We start from the raw sequence: 16,812 nt of genomic DNA, 5'->3' as shown, positions 1-16,812 counted from the left end.
CCGGCTCCCCGTGACCCGCTGCGGCGGATGTAGCGGTGGTGATGTGAAGATGGCTAGCTGCTTTAATCCAGGGACTGGTTGGTTTGTCATCTAGGATCTTAGAACCTGACGTCAGGTGATGGAGTGGTCTTATCGTGAACATGTGGGTCATGTGATCACTAGACGACTTCATGGCGGCGTTAGTTTTAGGGAGCGTTGTTCTGTCCACCTTGGAGACCAAACCTTCTTGTGGACTGACCCTGGGGGGACTGGACCTGTCCCGGCTGACAGGGAAAGGTTCCAGCTAACAGGTGTCCGGATTAGAGCCTTACTGCGTTCATCACACCCGTGAAGCCTTATAGCGTCCGTCATTCCGGTCAGAGGTCGGATTACTGTAGTTCAACACTTGCCTCGGTGGGGGGCGCTGACGTCCCGGAAGCCGGAAGTCCGCCCGCTGTTGAAAAGCGAAGAAGAGGAGGCCGGAAGTGGCTTTGAGCGGCTCTGCGGACGAAGAGCGACCGACCGACCGTCACCATGTCGGCCCGGAACCCCGGCATGAGGCTCGGTGAGGAACCCGGTTCGGTTCCGGTAGAGCCGGCACGTGACGGGCAAAGGCACGTGGGTCACGTGTTACGTCACATCGCGTGCGTTTCGTGACGTGTCATTGCGTTGTGTCCGATCGGATGGTCTCCACCAGTGACGTGCGGTCAGGGGGCGGGGCGTCACGTGACGTCACGAAAGAAAGAAACGAAAATAGAAGAAATAAATCAAACGTTTATATTTATCCAGGGGTGTCTATTATATATATATATATATATAAAAGTTATATATAAAGTTATTTTATATCTAACGTCACCAGTTTGACGTTATTTTGACTCAAAATCGCTGAATTTTCACATTTACCCCTGAGGGCATTGGAGGGGACGGGGGTAGAAAGGCAGTCGGTCCTGATGATATACCTGTAGAGGTGTGGAAGTGTCCAGGAGAGGTGGAGTAGAGTTTCTGACTGGGTTGTTCAACAGGATCTTAGATAGTGAGAAGATGCCTGAGGAATGGAGGAGAAGTGTGCTGGTGCCCATTTTAAAGAACAAGGGAGATGTGCAGAGTTGTGGCAACTACAGAGGAATAAAGCTGATGAGCCATACAATGAAGTTATGGGAGAGAGTAGTGGAAGTTAGACTAAGGGCAGAAGTGAACATTTGTGAGCAGCAGTATGGTTTCATGGAGGAGAAGCTAGAGAGGTGGAGGTTTGTCCTGGAAAGGAGAGGAATGAAGGTTAGCCGCAGTAAGACAGAGTACATGTGTGTGAATGAGAGGGACCCAAGTGGAAGAGTGAGGTTAGAGGGAGAAGAGATCAAGAAGGTGGAGGATTTGAAGTACTTAGGGTCAACAGTCCAGAGCAATGGAGAGTGTGGAAAAGAGGTGAAGAAGCGTGTCCAGGCAGGATGGAACGGGTGGAGGAAAGTGTCAGGTGTGATGTGTGATAGAAGAGTTTCAGCTAAAATGAAAGGAAAGGTGTACAAAACTGTGGTGAGACCAGCGATGTTGTTTGGTCTAGAGACAGTGTCACTGAAGAAAAGACAGGAGACAGAGCTGGAGGTAGCAGAGATGAAGATGCTGAGGTTCTCTCTGGGAGTGACCAGGATGGATAGGATCAGGAATGAGTCCATCAGAGGGACAGCACATGTTAGAGGTTCTGGAGATAAAGTCAGAGAGGCCAGACTGAGATGGTTTGGACATGTCCAGAGGAGAGATAGTGAATATATTGGTAGAAGGATGCTGAGTTCTGAACTGCCAGGCAGGAGGCCTAGAGGAAGACCAAAGAGGAGGTTTATGGATGTAGTGAAAGAGGACATGAAGGTAGTTGGAGTGAGAGAAGAGGATGAGAAGACAGGGCTAGATGGAGGACACTGATTGGCTGTGGAGACCCTGAAGGGAGAAGCCCAAAGGAGAAGAAGAAGAAGAAGAAGAAGAAGACCTCTGAAATCCTGATCAGAGACCTGTGGCGACTCATTGATTACCATGGATTGATCAATGACTCCACTAGCTGTGCTGGTAGCTAAACAGACCATAATGCTATCTCTCTATACGTCACTATTAAAATGTTCAAACACGTTTGATCTATGAACTAAATTCCTATAATTTAGCTAATGTATATAATGTAGTGTTTTTTAGTCAACAACTCCATGTGTGTAACGTCTCTCTGGAGTTGAGCGGTCCTGAAACCGCTGGGAAAAGGCATGAAGTGAGGCACGCAGTTCTCCTGCCTCATGGTAGGGGGCGCTGGTGACAGTAAACTACAGCCATACATTTGCCTTGCCTCACTATAAAAATGGAGGATCACATATTTCAACTCAAATTTTTTTGCTGCTTTTGTTCAGAAGGAGCGGCGCACAGATTTAATCTATGAGTTAACGTAACATCAACAAACATGTAGGAAACAAGACACGTATGTTTTAGTCAAAGGTGTTTATTTGTGTGTAAATTATTCTGCTCTGAGACTTTAAAATAACCCACTCACTGTTGATGATGAAATGGTGAATAAACTGTAGGTTCATGTGTTTGTAAATCTGATTATGATGAAGTCAGTGCCCCCCCAGCCATGAACGTCACCGCACGCCACTGGTCGCCACTGATGGAGGCGTGTGTGACCCACCGTGTGACGGAAGCGTGTGTGGTTGTGTCACAGGTGTAGTCAGTTCCAGTAGGAGGTGAGTGACCCCCAGTGTGTCAACGTCTGCTAGAACCAACAACCTGCTGCACACACCCCCAGAGACGGGCAGGAGTCAAGTGTGTGTGAAGCATCAGAGCTCTACACACCAGTGTGTGTGTGTGTGTGTGTGTGTGTGTGTGTGTGTGTGTGTGTGACTGCTGCAGTGTAACTGATAACTCCTGACTGTCCCACTGATTGGACACGAGTGCTGCTGTTTCACGTGTTTGAAGCAGCGCTGCTGCTGCTACCCCCGGGGGTGGGGTGGGGGGGGTATGGGGGTAGAAGCAGGATGTTCATATCAGCACAGTGTCAGATTGATGTCAGGTACGCTGAAGAACGAGCGACCGTCTCACACCTTTATTTACACGTTCCCAAAGTCAGAGGGACGTCAGGAAGGATGTTGTGTGTCTGATGAGTCTGGACAGGAAGCTGTTACTATGAGGGACCAAGTGCACTATGGGTAATTGTGGACATAATTACAGTACATTATTGTTGTACATGTGTCTGTGCTGAATGACACACAGACGAATGCGTGCGCCTGTGCCTCTTGACAGGTCTAGGTCATATGACAGGTTACCAGCCGTTACCCCTAAATTAAGCGCCCACAACTGCCCCAGTGTTCTGGATTAGAGTCAAGGCAGATTATCCTGAGACCCTAAAAGTGTCTTAATCCCTGCTTCCATTTCTACCTCCCGTCTCTGTGAAGTGGGATTTTCTGCAGTGACTAAAGAAAACCAAACTGGAGTCGACCGGAGGTCTGAACACACGTCAGGTGTCATTGTCTCCGTTACCCCGAGATCAGAGGCCCCCCACCACTGATTCATTATTTGTAATGATTATTATTGATTGATTGTTCACCCTTTGATTGATAACGATCAATATTTCTCCTACGTTGAATGAACTGATTTTGAATCGCTATATTTAAAATAAACCTCATCAGTTCAGTCACTTCAGTCGAGCTTTTAATATCATTATTCTTTACGATAATTTCGTTCACAGAGATGTTGATCAATTATCAATTTATGAACAAAAGGTTGTTGGTGTCTGCCTTTACGTCAAACCACTGATTTATGATCAGACTCCAGCTGTCTGGTGTGTTAACGGTTATCCAGCAAAGGAAGACCGTCAAGAAGATCCTGTCTGAGATGAAACCGGTCCGAGGAGCTGAGGAGGCTGGGCACCGCTGCTCTACATCTCTAGTGTCCGTTGCACTAACTTGTTGACTTTCTCGCTCCTCTATGTGGTTGCCATGGCAACAGACCTGCAGTGGGTGTCGAGGGTCAGAGTGAACACACAGGCCGTCCTGAAGAGAGCCCAGCAGATCCAAACACACAAGATCCCCAAAAACCAGTGGCAGGTAACGCAGCTGTCACACGTTAGGTCACTGACACACACACAGCAGTCACATCTTAAAACACTGTGTGTGTGTGTGTGTGTGTGTGTGTGTGTGTGTGTGTGTGTGTGTGTGTGTGTGTGTGTGTGTGTGTGTGTGTGTGTGTGTGTGTGTGTGTGTGTGTGTGTGTGTGTGTGTGTGTGTGTGTGTCCGTCCTGCAGGCTGCCTGGCTGCTGAGGGCCATCACCTGCATCGACCTGACCACCCTGGCTGGAGACGACACTCCATCCAACGTCCACCGGTTGTGTCTGAAGGCCATCCAGCCGGTCCGCGCCGACCTGCTGGAGAACATGGACATGCAGGACAAAGGTGTGCTGCTGCTGACACGCGTGTGGGCTCTGATGTGTTAGATTAGACACAGACCGTGTGGAGGTCTGTCCAGTTAGCAGAACCACCACTGGAGCTCCAGTTCACCACTCACACCCCCTACAGGCTGGGGCTGGATTTGGACATCTTGTCTAGAAGTTGGCCAACCCACACTTTCCTTAACAACAACAACAACAAACAAAGGAATAGTAATAATACTAATGATAATAATATATTATTATTATTACTAATTCTACTATAGTAATAACAGAATTGTACCGGTGGTCAGGAGACGCTTGTTGACGGACTGCTCTGTCTTGAATCCAGCCAGCAGGTGGCGACACACACTAGTTAGTGACTGTGTCTTCATCTCTGCGTCCTTTCAGGCGTGACCACAGCAGCAGTGTGTGTCTACCCGTCTCGTGTGGCTGACGCCGTGGCTTCGCTAAAAGCTGCTAACTCCAGCCTGCCGGTAGCCTCAGGTGAGCCCCTGGAGCTGGATCCTTCCATGTGAGATGATGATGTGATGGTAATCCACTAGTAATGTCTTGACCCGTTGAACTGGTGTGTTCTCCCTCGTCTCCAGTGGCCACTGGTTTCCCAGCAGGCCAGACGCCTCTGGAGACCCGCCTGCAGGAAGTGCGCCTAGCGGTGGCTGATGGGGCGGCTGAGATTGACATAGTGATCAACAGGACGCTGGCCCTCACGGGCCAATGGGAAGGTGAGCAGGAGTCGGGACGGGCCCCTGTTAGCAGGGATAGCTTCTCTGCTATCCAGCTAACTCACAAACCAGATCACACATTCTCCTGAAGCTAGTGGGACGGTTGACCGTGTAGCTGAAGGAGTCCCTTCCCTTCTGGAGGGGATCCAGACAAAATGTCATCCATGTGTTTTTAGACGTTTGACTAACTTGAAATCAGCCGTTTTCTAAAACAGTCCAAGAAACGAGAAACCGTTGGTCACCTGATAACGTGGACTACGTGTTTCCTGTCCTCTACAGCCATGTACGATGAGATCCGTCAGTTTCGCGAGGCCTGTGGCGACGCCCACATGAAGACCATTTTGGCGATTGGCGAGCTGGGCACCTTCACCAATGTCTACAAAGCCAGCCTGGTTGCCATGATGGCGGGTCAGTCTGGGTTCTGTTGGGTCTCTAATGGTCTCAGTTCATAACCCTGGAGAACGTGTTTCCACAGGAACAACTGACATTTCCCAAATCTGATTAATGTCCGGCGTCCTGGGCTGGTTGTCAAAGGAGCACCTGAACGTGTTGCTTGGTGCCCGCCCTTCATCCAGTCATTCAAACCATTTATTCTGTCTCCATCAGGACCGTCAACCAGAACATTAGGAGATAACAAACCCTCTCGTCTTCCTCCACCTAAACAGAAGTGAAGCTTCCTGTTTAGTCCAGCTGTTCTCACCGCATGTGCTGCTGCACTAGTTTTAGATCCTTCTCCATTAGATTTATACAGGGTTTGTGTGTGTAGCGTGTGACGACTGATGTGTCATTGTGTGTGTAGCGTGTGACGACTGGTGTGTCATTGTGTGTGTAGCGTGTGACGACTGGTGTGTCATTGTGTGTGTAGTGTGTGACGACTGGTGTGTCATTGTGTGTGTAGCGTGTGACGACTGGTGTGTCATTGTGTGTGTAGCGTGTGACGACTGGTGTGTGATTGTGTGTGTAGCGTGTGACGACTGGTGTGTGATTGTGTGTGTAGCGTGTGACGACTGGTGTGTGATTGTGTGTGTAGCGTGTGACGACTGATGTGTCATTGTGTGTGTAGCGTGTGACGACTGGTGTGTCATTGTGTGTGTAGCGTGTGACGACTGGTGTGTCATTGTGTGTGTAGCGTGTGACGACTGGTGTGTCATTGTGTGTGTAGCGTGTGACGACTGTGGTGTGTCATTGTGTGTGTAGCGTGTGACGACTGGTGTGTCATTGTGTGTGTAGCGTGTGACGACTGGTGTGTCATTGTGTGTGTAGCGTGTGACGACTGGTGTGTCATTGTGTGTGTAGCGTGTGACGACTGGTGTGTCATTGTGTGTGTAGCGTGTGACGACTGGTGTGTGATTGTGTGTGTAGCGTGTGACGACTGGTGTGTCATTGTGTGTGTAGCGTGTGACGACTGATGTGTCATTGTGTGTGTAGCGTGTGACGACTGGTGTGTCATTGTGTGTGTAGCGTGTGACGACTGGTGTGTCATTGTGTGTGTAGCGTGTGACGACTGGTGTGTCATTGTGTGTGTAGCGTGTGACGACTGGTGTGTGATTGTGTGTGTAGCGTGTGAGGACTGGTGTGTCATTGTGTGTGTAGCGTGTGACGACTGGTGTGTGATTGTGTGTGTAGCGTGTGACGACTGGTGTGTCATTGTGTGTGTAGCGTGTGACGACTGATGTGTCATTGTGTGTGTAGCGTGTGACGACTGGTGTGTCATTGTGTGTGTAGCGTGTGACGACTGGTGTGTCATTGTGTGTGTAGCGTGTGACGACTGGTGTGTCATTGTGTGTGTAGCGTGTGACGACTGTGGTGTGTCATTGTGTGTGTACCGTGTGACGACTGGTGTGTCATTGTGTGTGTAGCGTGTGACGACTGGTGTGTCATTGTGTGTGTAGCGTGTGACGACTGATGTGTCATTGTGTGTGTAGCGTGTGACGACTGGTGTGTCATTGTGTGTGTAGCGTGTGACGACTGGTGTGTCATTATGTGTGTAGCGTGTGACGACTGGTGTGTGATTGTGTGTGTAGCGTGTGACGACTGGTGTGTCATTGTGTGTGTAGCGTGTGACGACTGGTGTGTCATTGTGTGTGTAGCGTGTGACGACTGGTGTGTCATTGTGTGTGTAGCGTGTGACGACTGGTGTGTGATTGTGTGTGTAGCGTGTGACGACTGGTGTGTCATTGTGTGTGTAGCGTGTGACGACTGATGTGTCATTGTGTGTGTAGCGTGTGACGACTGGTGTGTCATTGTGTGTGTAGCGTGTGACGACTGGTGTGTCATTGTGTGTGTAGCGTGTGACGACTGGTGTGTCATTGTGTGTGTAGCGTGTGACGACTGTGGTGTGTCATTGTGTGTGTAGCGTGTGACGACTGGTGTGTGATTGTGTGTGTAGCGTGTGAGGACTGGTGTGTCATTGTGTGTGTAGCGTGTGACGACTGGTGTGTGATTGTGTGTGTAGCGTGTGACGACTGGTGTGTCATTGTGTGTGTAGCGTGTGACGACTGATGTGTCATTGTGTGTGTAGCGTGTGACGACTGGTGTGTCATTGTGTGTGTAGCGTGTGACGACTGGTGTGTCATTGTGTGTGTAGCGTGTGACGACTGGTGTGTCATTGTGTGTGTAGCGTGTGACGACTGTGGTGTGTCATTGTGTGTGTACCGTGTGACGACTGGTGTGTCATTGTGTGTGTAGCGTGTGACGACTGGTGTGTGATTGTGTGTGTAGCGTGTGACGACTGGTGTGTCATTGTGTGTGTAGCGTGTGACGACTGATGTGTCATTGTGTGTGTAGCGTGTGACGACTGGTGTGTCATTGTGTGTGTAGCGTGTGACGACTGATGTGTCATTGTGTGTGTAGCGTGTGACGACTGGTGTGTCATTGTGTGTGTAGCGTGTGACGACTGGTGTGTCATTGTGTGTGTAGTGTGTGACGACTGGTGTGTGATTGTGTGTGTAGCGTGTGAGGACTGGTGTGTCATTGTGTGTGTAGCGTGTGACGACTGGTGTGTGATTGTGTGTGTAGCGTGTGACGACTGGTGTGTCATTGTGTGTGTAGCGTGTGACGACTGATGTGTCATTGTGTGTGTAGCGTGTGACGACTGGTGTGTCATTGTGTGTGTAGCGTGTGACGACTGGTGTGTCATTGTGTGTGTAGCGTGTGACGACTGGTGTGTCATTGTGTGTGTAGCGTGTGACGACTGATGTGTCATTGTGTGTGTAGCGTGTGACGACTGGTGTGTCATTGTGTGTGTAGCGTGTGACGACTGGTGTGTCATTATGTGTGTAGCGTGTGACGACTGGTGTGTCATTGTGTGTGTAGCGTGTGACGACTGGTGTGTCATTGTGTGTGTAGCGTGTGACGACTGGTGTGTCATTGTGTGTGTAGCGTGTGACGACTGGTGTGTCATTGTGTGTGTAGCGTGTGACGACTGGTGTGTGATTGTGTGTGTAGCGTGTGACGACTGGTGTGTCATTGTGTGTGTAGCGTGTGACGACTGGTGTGTCATTTTGTGTGTAGCGTGTGACGACTGGTGTGTCATTGTGTGTGTAGCGTGTGACGACTGATGTGTCATTGTGTGTGTAGCGTGTGACGACTGGTGTGTCATTGTGTGTGTAGCGTGTGACGACTGATGTGTCATTGTGTGTGTAGCGTGTGACGACTGGTGTGTCATTGTGTGTGTAGCGTGTGACGACTGGTGTGTCATTGTGTGTGTAGCGTGTGACGACTGATGTGTCATTGTGTGTGTAGCGTGTGACGACTGGTGTGTCATTGTGTGTGTAGCGTGTGACGACTGGTGTGTCATTGTGTGTGTAGCGTGTGACGACTGGTGTGTCATTGTGTGTGTAGCGTGTGACGACTGGTGTGTGATTGTGTGTGTAGCGTGTGAGGACTGGTGTGTCATTGTGTGTGTAGCGTGTGACGACTGGTGTGTGATTGTGTGTGTAGCGTGTGAGGACTGGTGTGTCATTGTGTGTGTAGCGTGTGACGACTGGTGTGTGATTGTGTGTGTAGCGTCTGACGACTGGTGTGTCATTGTGTGTGTAGCGTGTGACGACTGATGTGTCATTGTGTGTGTAGCGTGTGACGACTGGTGTGTCATTGTGTGTGTAGCGTGTGACGACTGGTGTGTCATTGTGTGTGTAGCGTGTGACGACTGGTGTGTCATTGTGTGTGTAGCGTGTGACGACTGTGGTGTGTCATTGTGTGTGTAGCGTGTGACGACTGGTGTGTCATTGTGTGTGTAGCGTGTGACGACTGGTGTGTCATTGTGTGTGTAGCGTGTGACGACTGATGTGTCATTGTGTGTGTAGCGTGTGACGACTGGTGTGTCATTGTGTGTGTAGCGTGTGACGACTGGTGTGTCATTGTGTGTGTAGCGTGTGACGACTGGTGTGTGATTGTGTGTGTAGCGTGTGACGACTGGTGTGTCATTGTGTGTGTAGCGTGTGACGACTGGTGTGTCATTGTGTGTGTAGCGTGTGACGACTGGTGTGTCATTGTGTGTGTAGCGTGTGACGACTGATGTGTCATTGTGTGTGTAGCGTGTGACGACTGGTGTGTCATTGTGTGTGTAGCGTGTGACGACTGGTGTGTCATTGTGTGTGTAGCGTGTGACGACTGGTGTGTCATTGTGTGTGTAGCATGTGACGACTGTGGTGTGTCATTGTGTGTGTAGCGTGTGACGACTGGTGTGTCATTGTGTGTGTAGCGTGTGACGACTGGTGTGTCATTGTGTGTGTAGCGTGTGACGACTGATGTGTCATTGTGTGTGTAGCGTGTGACGACTGGTGTGTCATTGTGTGTGTAGCGTGTGACGACTGGTGTGTCATTGTGTGTGTAGCGTGTGACGACTGGTGTGTCATTGTGTGTGTAGCCTGTGACGACTGGTGTGTCATTGTGTGTGTAGCGTGTGAGGACTGGTGTGTCATTGTGTGTGTAGCGTGTGACGACTGGTGTGTCATTGTGTGTGTAGCGTGTGACGACTGGTGTGTCATTGTGTGTGTAGCGTGTGACGACTGGTGTGTCATTGTGTGTGTAGCGTGTGACGACTGGTGTGTCATTGTGTGTGTAGCGTGTGACGACTGGTGTGTCATTGTGTGTGTAGTGTGTGACGACTGATGTGTCATTGTGTGTGTAGCGTGTGACGACTGTGGTGTGTCATTATGTGTGTAGCGTGTGAGGACTGGTGTGTCATTGTGTGTGTAGCGTGTGACGACTGGTGTGTCATTGTGTGTGTAGCGTGTGACGACTGGTGTGTCATTGTGTGTGTAGCGTGTGACGACTGGTGTGTCATTGTGTGTGTAGCGTGTGACGACTGGTGTGTCATTGTGTGTGTAGCGTGTGACGACTGGTGTGTCATTGTGTGTGTAGCGTGTGATGACTGATGTGTCATTGTGTGTGTAGCGTGTGACGACTGGTTTGTCATTGTGTGTGTAGCGTGTGACGACTGGTGTGTCATTGTGTGTGTAGCGTGTGACGACTGGTGTGTCATTGTGTGTGTAGCGTGTGACGACTGGTGTGTCATTATGTGTGTAGCGTGTGACGACTGATGTGTCATTGTGTGTGTAGCGTGTGACGACTGGTGTGTCATTGTGTGTGTAGCGTGTGACGACTGGTGTGTCATTATGTGTGTAGCGTGTGACGACTGGTGTGTCATTGTGTGTGTAGCGTGTGACGACTGGTGTGTCATTATGTGTGTAGCGTGTGACGACTGGTGTGTCATTGTGTGTGTAGCGTGTGACGACTGGTGTGTCATTGTGTGTGTAGCCTGTGACGACTGGTGTGTCATTGTGTGTGTAGCGTGTGAGGACTGGTGTGTCATTGTGTGTGTAGCGTGTGACGACTGGTGTGTCATTGTGTGTGTAGCGTGTGACGACTGGTGTGTCATTGTGTGTGTAGCGTGTGACGACTGGTGTGTCATTGTGTGTGTAGCGTGTGACGACTGGTGTGTCATTGTGTGTGTAGCGTGTGACGACTGGTGTGTCATTGTGTGTGTAGTGTGTGACGACTGATGTGTCATTGTGTGTGTAGCGTGTGACGACTGTGGTGTGTCATTATGTGTGTAGCGTGTGAGGACTGGTGTGTCATTGTGTGTGTAGCGTGTGACGACTGGTGTGTCATTGTGTGTGTAGCGTGTGACGACTGGTGTGTCATTGTGTGTGTAGCGTGTGACGACTGGTGTGTCATTGTGTGTGTAGCGTGTGACGACTGGTGTGTCATTGTGTGTGTAGCGTGTGACGACTGGTGTGTCATTGTGTGTGTAGCGTGTGATGACTGATGTGTCATTGTGTGTGTAGCGTGTGACGACTGGTTTGTCATTGTGTGTGTAGCGTGTGACGACTGGTGTGTCATTGTGTGTGTAGCGTGTGACGACTGGTGTGTCATTGTGTGTGTAGCGTGTGACGACTGGTGTGTCATTATGTGTGTAGCGTGTGACGACTGATGTGTCATTGTGTGTGTAGCGTGTGACGACTGGTGTGTCATTGTGTGTGTAGCGTGTGACGACTGGTGTGTCATTATGTGTGTAGCGTGTGACGACTGGTGTGTCATTGTGTGTGTAGCGTGTGACGACTGGTGTGTCATTATGTGTGTAGCGTGTGACGACTGGTGTGTCATTGTGTGTGTAGCGTGTGACGACTGGTGTGTCATTATGTGTGTAGCGTGTGACGACTGGTGTGTCATTGTGTGTGTAGCGTGTGACGACTGGTGTGTCATTGTGTGTGTAGCGTGTGACGACTGGTGTGTCATTGTGTGTGTAGCGTGTGACGACTGGTGTGTCATTGTGTGTGTAGCGTGTGACGACTGGTGTGTCATTATGTGTGTAGCGTGTGACGACTGGTGTGTCATTGTGTGTGTAGCGTGTGACGACTGATGTGTCATTGTGTGTGTAGCGTGTGACGACTGGTGTGTCATTGTGTGTGTAGCGTGTGACGACTGATGTGTCATTGTGTGTGTAGCGTGTGACGACTGGTGTGTCATTGTGTGTGTAGCGTGTGACGACTGGTGTGTCATTGTGTGTGTAGCGTGTGACGACTGGTGTGTCATTATGTGTATAGCGTGTGACGACTGGTGTGTCATTGTGTGTGTAGCGTGTGACGACTGGTGTGTCATTATGTGTGTAGCGTGTGACGACTGGTGTGTCATTGTGTGTGTAGCGTGTGACGACTGATGTGTCATTGTGTGTGTAGCGTGTGACGACTGATGTGTCATTGTGTGTGTAGCGTGTGACGACTGGTGTGTCATTGTGTGTGTAGCGTGTGACGACTGATGTGTCATTGTGTGTGTAGCGTGTGACGACTGGTGTGTCATTGTGTGTGTAGCGTGTGACGACTGGTGTGTCATTGTGTGTGTAGCGTGTGACGACTGGTGTGTCATTATGTGTGTAGCGTGTGACGACTGGTGTGTCATTGTGTGTGTAGCGTGTGACAACTGGTGTGTGTCATTGTGTGTGTAGCGTGTGACGACTGGTGTGTCATTGTGTGTGTAGCGTGTGACGACTGGTGTGTCATTGTGTGTGTAGCGTGTGACGACTGGTGTGTCATTATGTGTGTAGCGTGTGACGACTGATGTGTCATTGTGTGTGTAGCGTGTGACGACTGGTGTGTCATTATGTGTGTAGCGTGTGACGACTGATGTGTCATTGTGTGTGTAGCGTGTGACGACTGGTGTGTCATTGTGTGTGTAGCGTGTGACGACTGGTGTGTCATTATGTGTGTAGCGTGTGACGACTGGTGTGTCATTGTGTGTGTAGCGTGTGACGACTGGTGTGTCATTATGTGTGTAGCGTGTGACGACTGGTGTGTCATTGTGTGTGTAGCGTGTGACGACTGGTGTGTCATTATGTGTGTAGCGTGTGACGACTGGTGTGTCATTGTGTGTGTAGCGTGTGACGACTGGTGTGTCATTGTGTGTGTAGCGTGTGACGACTGGTGTGTCATTGTGTGTGTAGCGTGTGACGACTGGTGTGTCATTGTGTGTGTAGCGTGTGACGACTGGTGTGTCATTATGTGTGTAGCGTGTGACGACTGGTGTGTCATTGTGTGTGTAGCGTGTGACGACTGATGTGTCATTGTGTGTGTAGCGTGTGACGACTGGTGTGTCATTGTGTGTGTAGCGTGTGACGACTGATGTGTCATTGTGTGTGTAGCGTGTGACGACTGGTGTGTCATTGTGTGTGTAGCGTGTGACGACTGGTGTGTCATTGTGTGTGTAGCGTGTGACGACTGGTGTGTCATTATGTGTGTAGCGTGTGACGACTGGTGTGTCATTGTGTGTGTAGCGTGTGACGACTGGTGTGTCATTGGTGTGTCATGGACCCAGTCTTGGATTGTGAGGGTGATAATGACGCCCCCCCTATTAACCTGTGAGCCTGGCTCCCCCTGCCAGTCCCTAGATGTTTATGGTTACAGATGTTGGAATACTAACTAGATAAACAGCTGTTTCTTTGGGTGTGTGTGGTAGTCATACTGGATCGGACATTACCCGGGTCAGCGAGGTCTGTTGGTTGGAACCCAGACCAGTTAGATGAAATGGGCTACTAACATAAAGGACCAGGGTGGATAATCTGGGGCGGTTGGAATGCTGCCATATGAGTAATCCAAGAGAAGGGAAGATCATGAACCAACTAGAAACCCGGAACCTCAGAGGAACGCCCCAGCTGAGTGGTGAAGTACCTTCAGAACATCTGCTCCAGGATGTGGGATGTTGGACTGAGGACAGTCCTGGGCAGTAACAGTAATCCATGAGCTGTGAGGTTACAGGATGGACATGAAGTATATGAGGCGGTACTCCCCATGGAAGTTCTTACTGGTGGATGTCTTGGGGGGGCGACCTGACGGCTCGTAGAGGTGCAGGTCATTAGCTCGGTCATCTTTTTTTTTACCTACCAGTTTTCCATAAATGACTGGACGATTCTTTAGAGAGTTAGCATGCGTGTAGATCTTGTTGTAGTTACACTGGTTACATGTACAAGTCAACACAGGTGACTGTCCTGGTGTAGTTCCTGCTGTCTGCCACGTCATGGCGCTGCTGCCCATCTTTTCTTTTGATTCGTTGCGCTTCCCCTTCTCCTACACACACACACACACACACACACACACACACACACACACACACACACACACACACACACACACACACACACACACACACACACACACACACACACACACACACACAGTATGCTTAACTAGCCATCACATAATAAGCAGATTACAGACCCAAATTGTCACGGGTGTGATAACGATGGTTATTCAGACGCAGGACTGTTGTCACTGCGCTCACTCCTTAATCTCTCCTTGTTCCTCTGAATTGAGGATGAGATTTCTGAAATTGAATGATAATTTCACCTATTAATCTGTGATGCAGGCTATTTTACTCTGCTGTTCTCTGCCAGTATCCCCCTGCCCACGCAAATGAATAGAGCTTCATTACCGCCACCCACATTTAATAACCATTATCCATTATCTAGTAATTAAGACTCCCCATAAGGAATCTTAAGGATTATGCCAGTGTGAGGACGACGGGAGAGACACGAAAAGACCTGACTGGAAAAATACATAGAACACGTCGTTAATGAACTAGAAAATGTTCATCTTGCTCTGTTCAGTAATGAACAGTCATTATCCACCAGGGAGGCAGGAGGGCTGATGGTTTTTTCCCCTTCCTGCAGCCCAGTTTGTGGGTAATCTATTAAAGAGCTTCATTTCATCTTCTATTTTTATCAGGAAAGCTGATAAAACATAATTGGCTGTAAAGGAAGGGAAGGAAAAATGAGGGCTTTTATTGATGAGCGTGCAGCTGCCCTGTTAGCCATCAGCAGCATCTGTTCCTGTCTAGTGGCACCCGGCTGGGGTAATAATACCCCGTCTACACCCAGACCCATTGCGCCACTGACTGCCTCCCTACGTTAACGCCGGGTCGTTTGGAATGAGAAACGTTGGTCTGGTGATCAGCGAGCCAAATGTTGTGACCACGGGCTGAAGACCTTCTGTCGTCCTCAGGTTCAGACTTCATCAAGACGTCCACAGGAAAAGAAGCTGTCAATGCTACGTATCCTGTCGCCATAGTGATGGTCAGGGCCATCCGGGACTACTACCTGAGTTCAGGATACAAGGTAGGGCACTTTTGGCTGTCTGTAAGTATCTTGTCTCTCACTGTTGCACGTCCTGTTAGAGCGCCCCTTGGTGGCCGTTGGGTCGTGAAAACCTGGAGGTTAAACGCAGCGCGGTTAAACAGGGTTCAAAGCGTGTGAGAAAAGTAGTGTCTTGTAGTCTGGATGTTACAAATTTTATTCACAATAATCATCTGACACCTGATTGGTCGCTGCCATCTGTTGTGTATTTGGTGTATTTGTCCATATTTTAACATAAAGCCAAATTATACAAAAACCACAGTAACGATTCTGTTTGACGAATGAATCAGTCCCACGTTTTGACATCATCCACACCCACCGGTCCTACTGCTACACACACTGCAGTCATTTGATTTGGGGTCCAAAGACAATCCAGACATGAATTGATAAGTTCCTAACTTTTTGGTAATGACGGGTCTTTTCGTAAAGCGGTTGAGTCGTCATAGTGACGAACACCGTGGTTAAATGAAGGGTAAGACAGTCTGTTGTCTCAGGTGGGCTTCAAGCCGGCAGGAGGGATCCGAACAGCTCAGGAGTCTCTGCTGTGGCTGACCCTGATCCAGGAGGAGCTGGGGCCCAGCTGGCTTGGCCCTCAGCTGTTCCGACTGGGGGCCAGCAGCCTGTTGGCGGACATCGAGAGGCAGGTGGGTGCCCAGCACACAGAAATTCTTCCTCATCATCATTTATCTGCAAAACATCTTTCATTTGTCATTGTGTTTCAGATCTACCATCATGTGACTGGATGCTACGCAGCCCACCATGAGCTGCCTCTCGCCTGAACGGGTCCGACCCATGAACACCTCAGGCAGCCAGACCAGAGTCCAAATGTGCCTTTAACAAATGATTAACATAATTAGAAATTCTGTACTTAAATAACAAATAAAAATATATATTAAGACATTACTATCAACAGAATCAAAAATGATCGGATTGACCAAAGCGCCGAATCTTACCTCATCTCTGGAGTGATTGATAGTTATTGACCTGTCCTGAGTCATATTTGATTGTCCACCTGCACAAGGGTGTTGTCATCCCTAAGGGGGAGTTCTTTCAGGCTACGGTAGCAGTGTGTGGTAATGACCTGGCTCAGAGATACACACTGAAAGTTCCTCAAAAGCTGTTGAAGTCAGCTAGCATTTGGCTAACTAGTTAGCTCTCCTTAAAGAGCGAGAGAGCATGTTTAATCTTTTTCACAGTTTCTTCTGAGTGAAGTGCTATATTGATGTAGGTTAGTGGACGCAGATTAAGTAGGGACGGCGCCCAACAGTTCCATATACAATACTCATCCTGTTTGTCTTAGCACTTACCGGGAACTGTTAGCTGCTTTCCGGCGTTAGCTTGGCTGTTGTTAACTATCTCACTGTCCGTGACGATTGATGTGAAATACAGCTTTAATTACGTCCTGTCAAACATCGTTTGTCGTCTCCACTGATTTTTGTCCCACCTGCAAACACTGTGTTTTAAAGTCTTTGCGATGTTTACTGGTTGCCTCAGTAGGATCAACCCAGGTAGGGTTCACATAAGCTACGGAGTCACGTTCGTCTGACTGAGGAATCTCGTTATTAACGAGA

General features: G+C 49.2%; 1 protein-coding gene across 1 annotated transcript; it reads left to right on the top strand.

Annotated features, from left to right (window-relative positions):
- Positions 1-439: 439 nt before the first annotated feature.
- On the top strand, positions 440-16,139 carry dera (deoxyribose-phosphate aldolase (putative)). Its single transcript, XM_068306787.1, has 9 exons — positions 440-544; positions 3,952-4,049; positions 4,247-4,394; positions 4,778-4,873; positions 4,978-5,112; positions 5,392-5,520; positions 15,111-15,223; positions 15,736-15,885; positions 15,964-16,139. The coding sequence occupies exons 1-9, from the start codon at positions 514-516 to the stop codon at positions 16,018-16,020; spliced, it is 957 nt and encodes a 318-aa protein (XP_068162888.1). The 5' UTR covers positions 440-513; the 3' UTR covers positions 16,021-16,139.
- The last annotated feature ends 673 nt before the right edge of the window (positions 16,140-16,812 follow it).

The sequence above is a fragment of the Antennarius striatus genome, chromosome 22, assembly GCF_040054535.1.
Source record: "Antennarius striatus isolate MH-2024 chromosome 22, ASM4005453v1, whole genome shotgun sequence".
NCBI classification, from domain to species: Eukaryota; Metazoa; Chordata; class Actinopteri; order Lophiiformes; family Antennariidae; genus Antennarius; species Antennarius striatus.
Note: the sequence above shows the minus strand (reverse complement) of the source record. Positions and strands in the feature narration are given on the sequence as shown.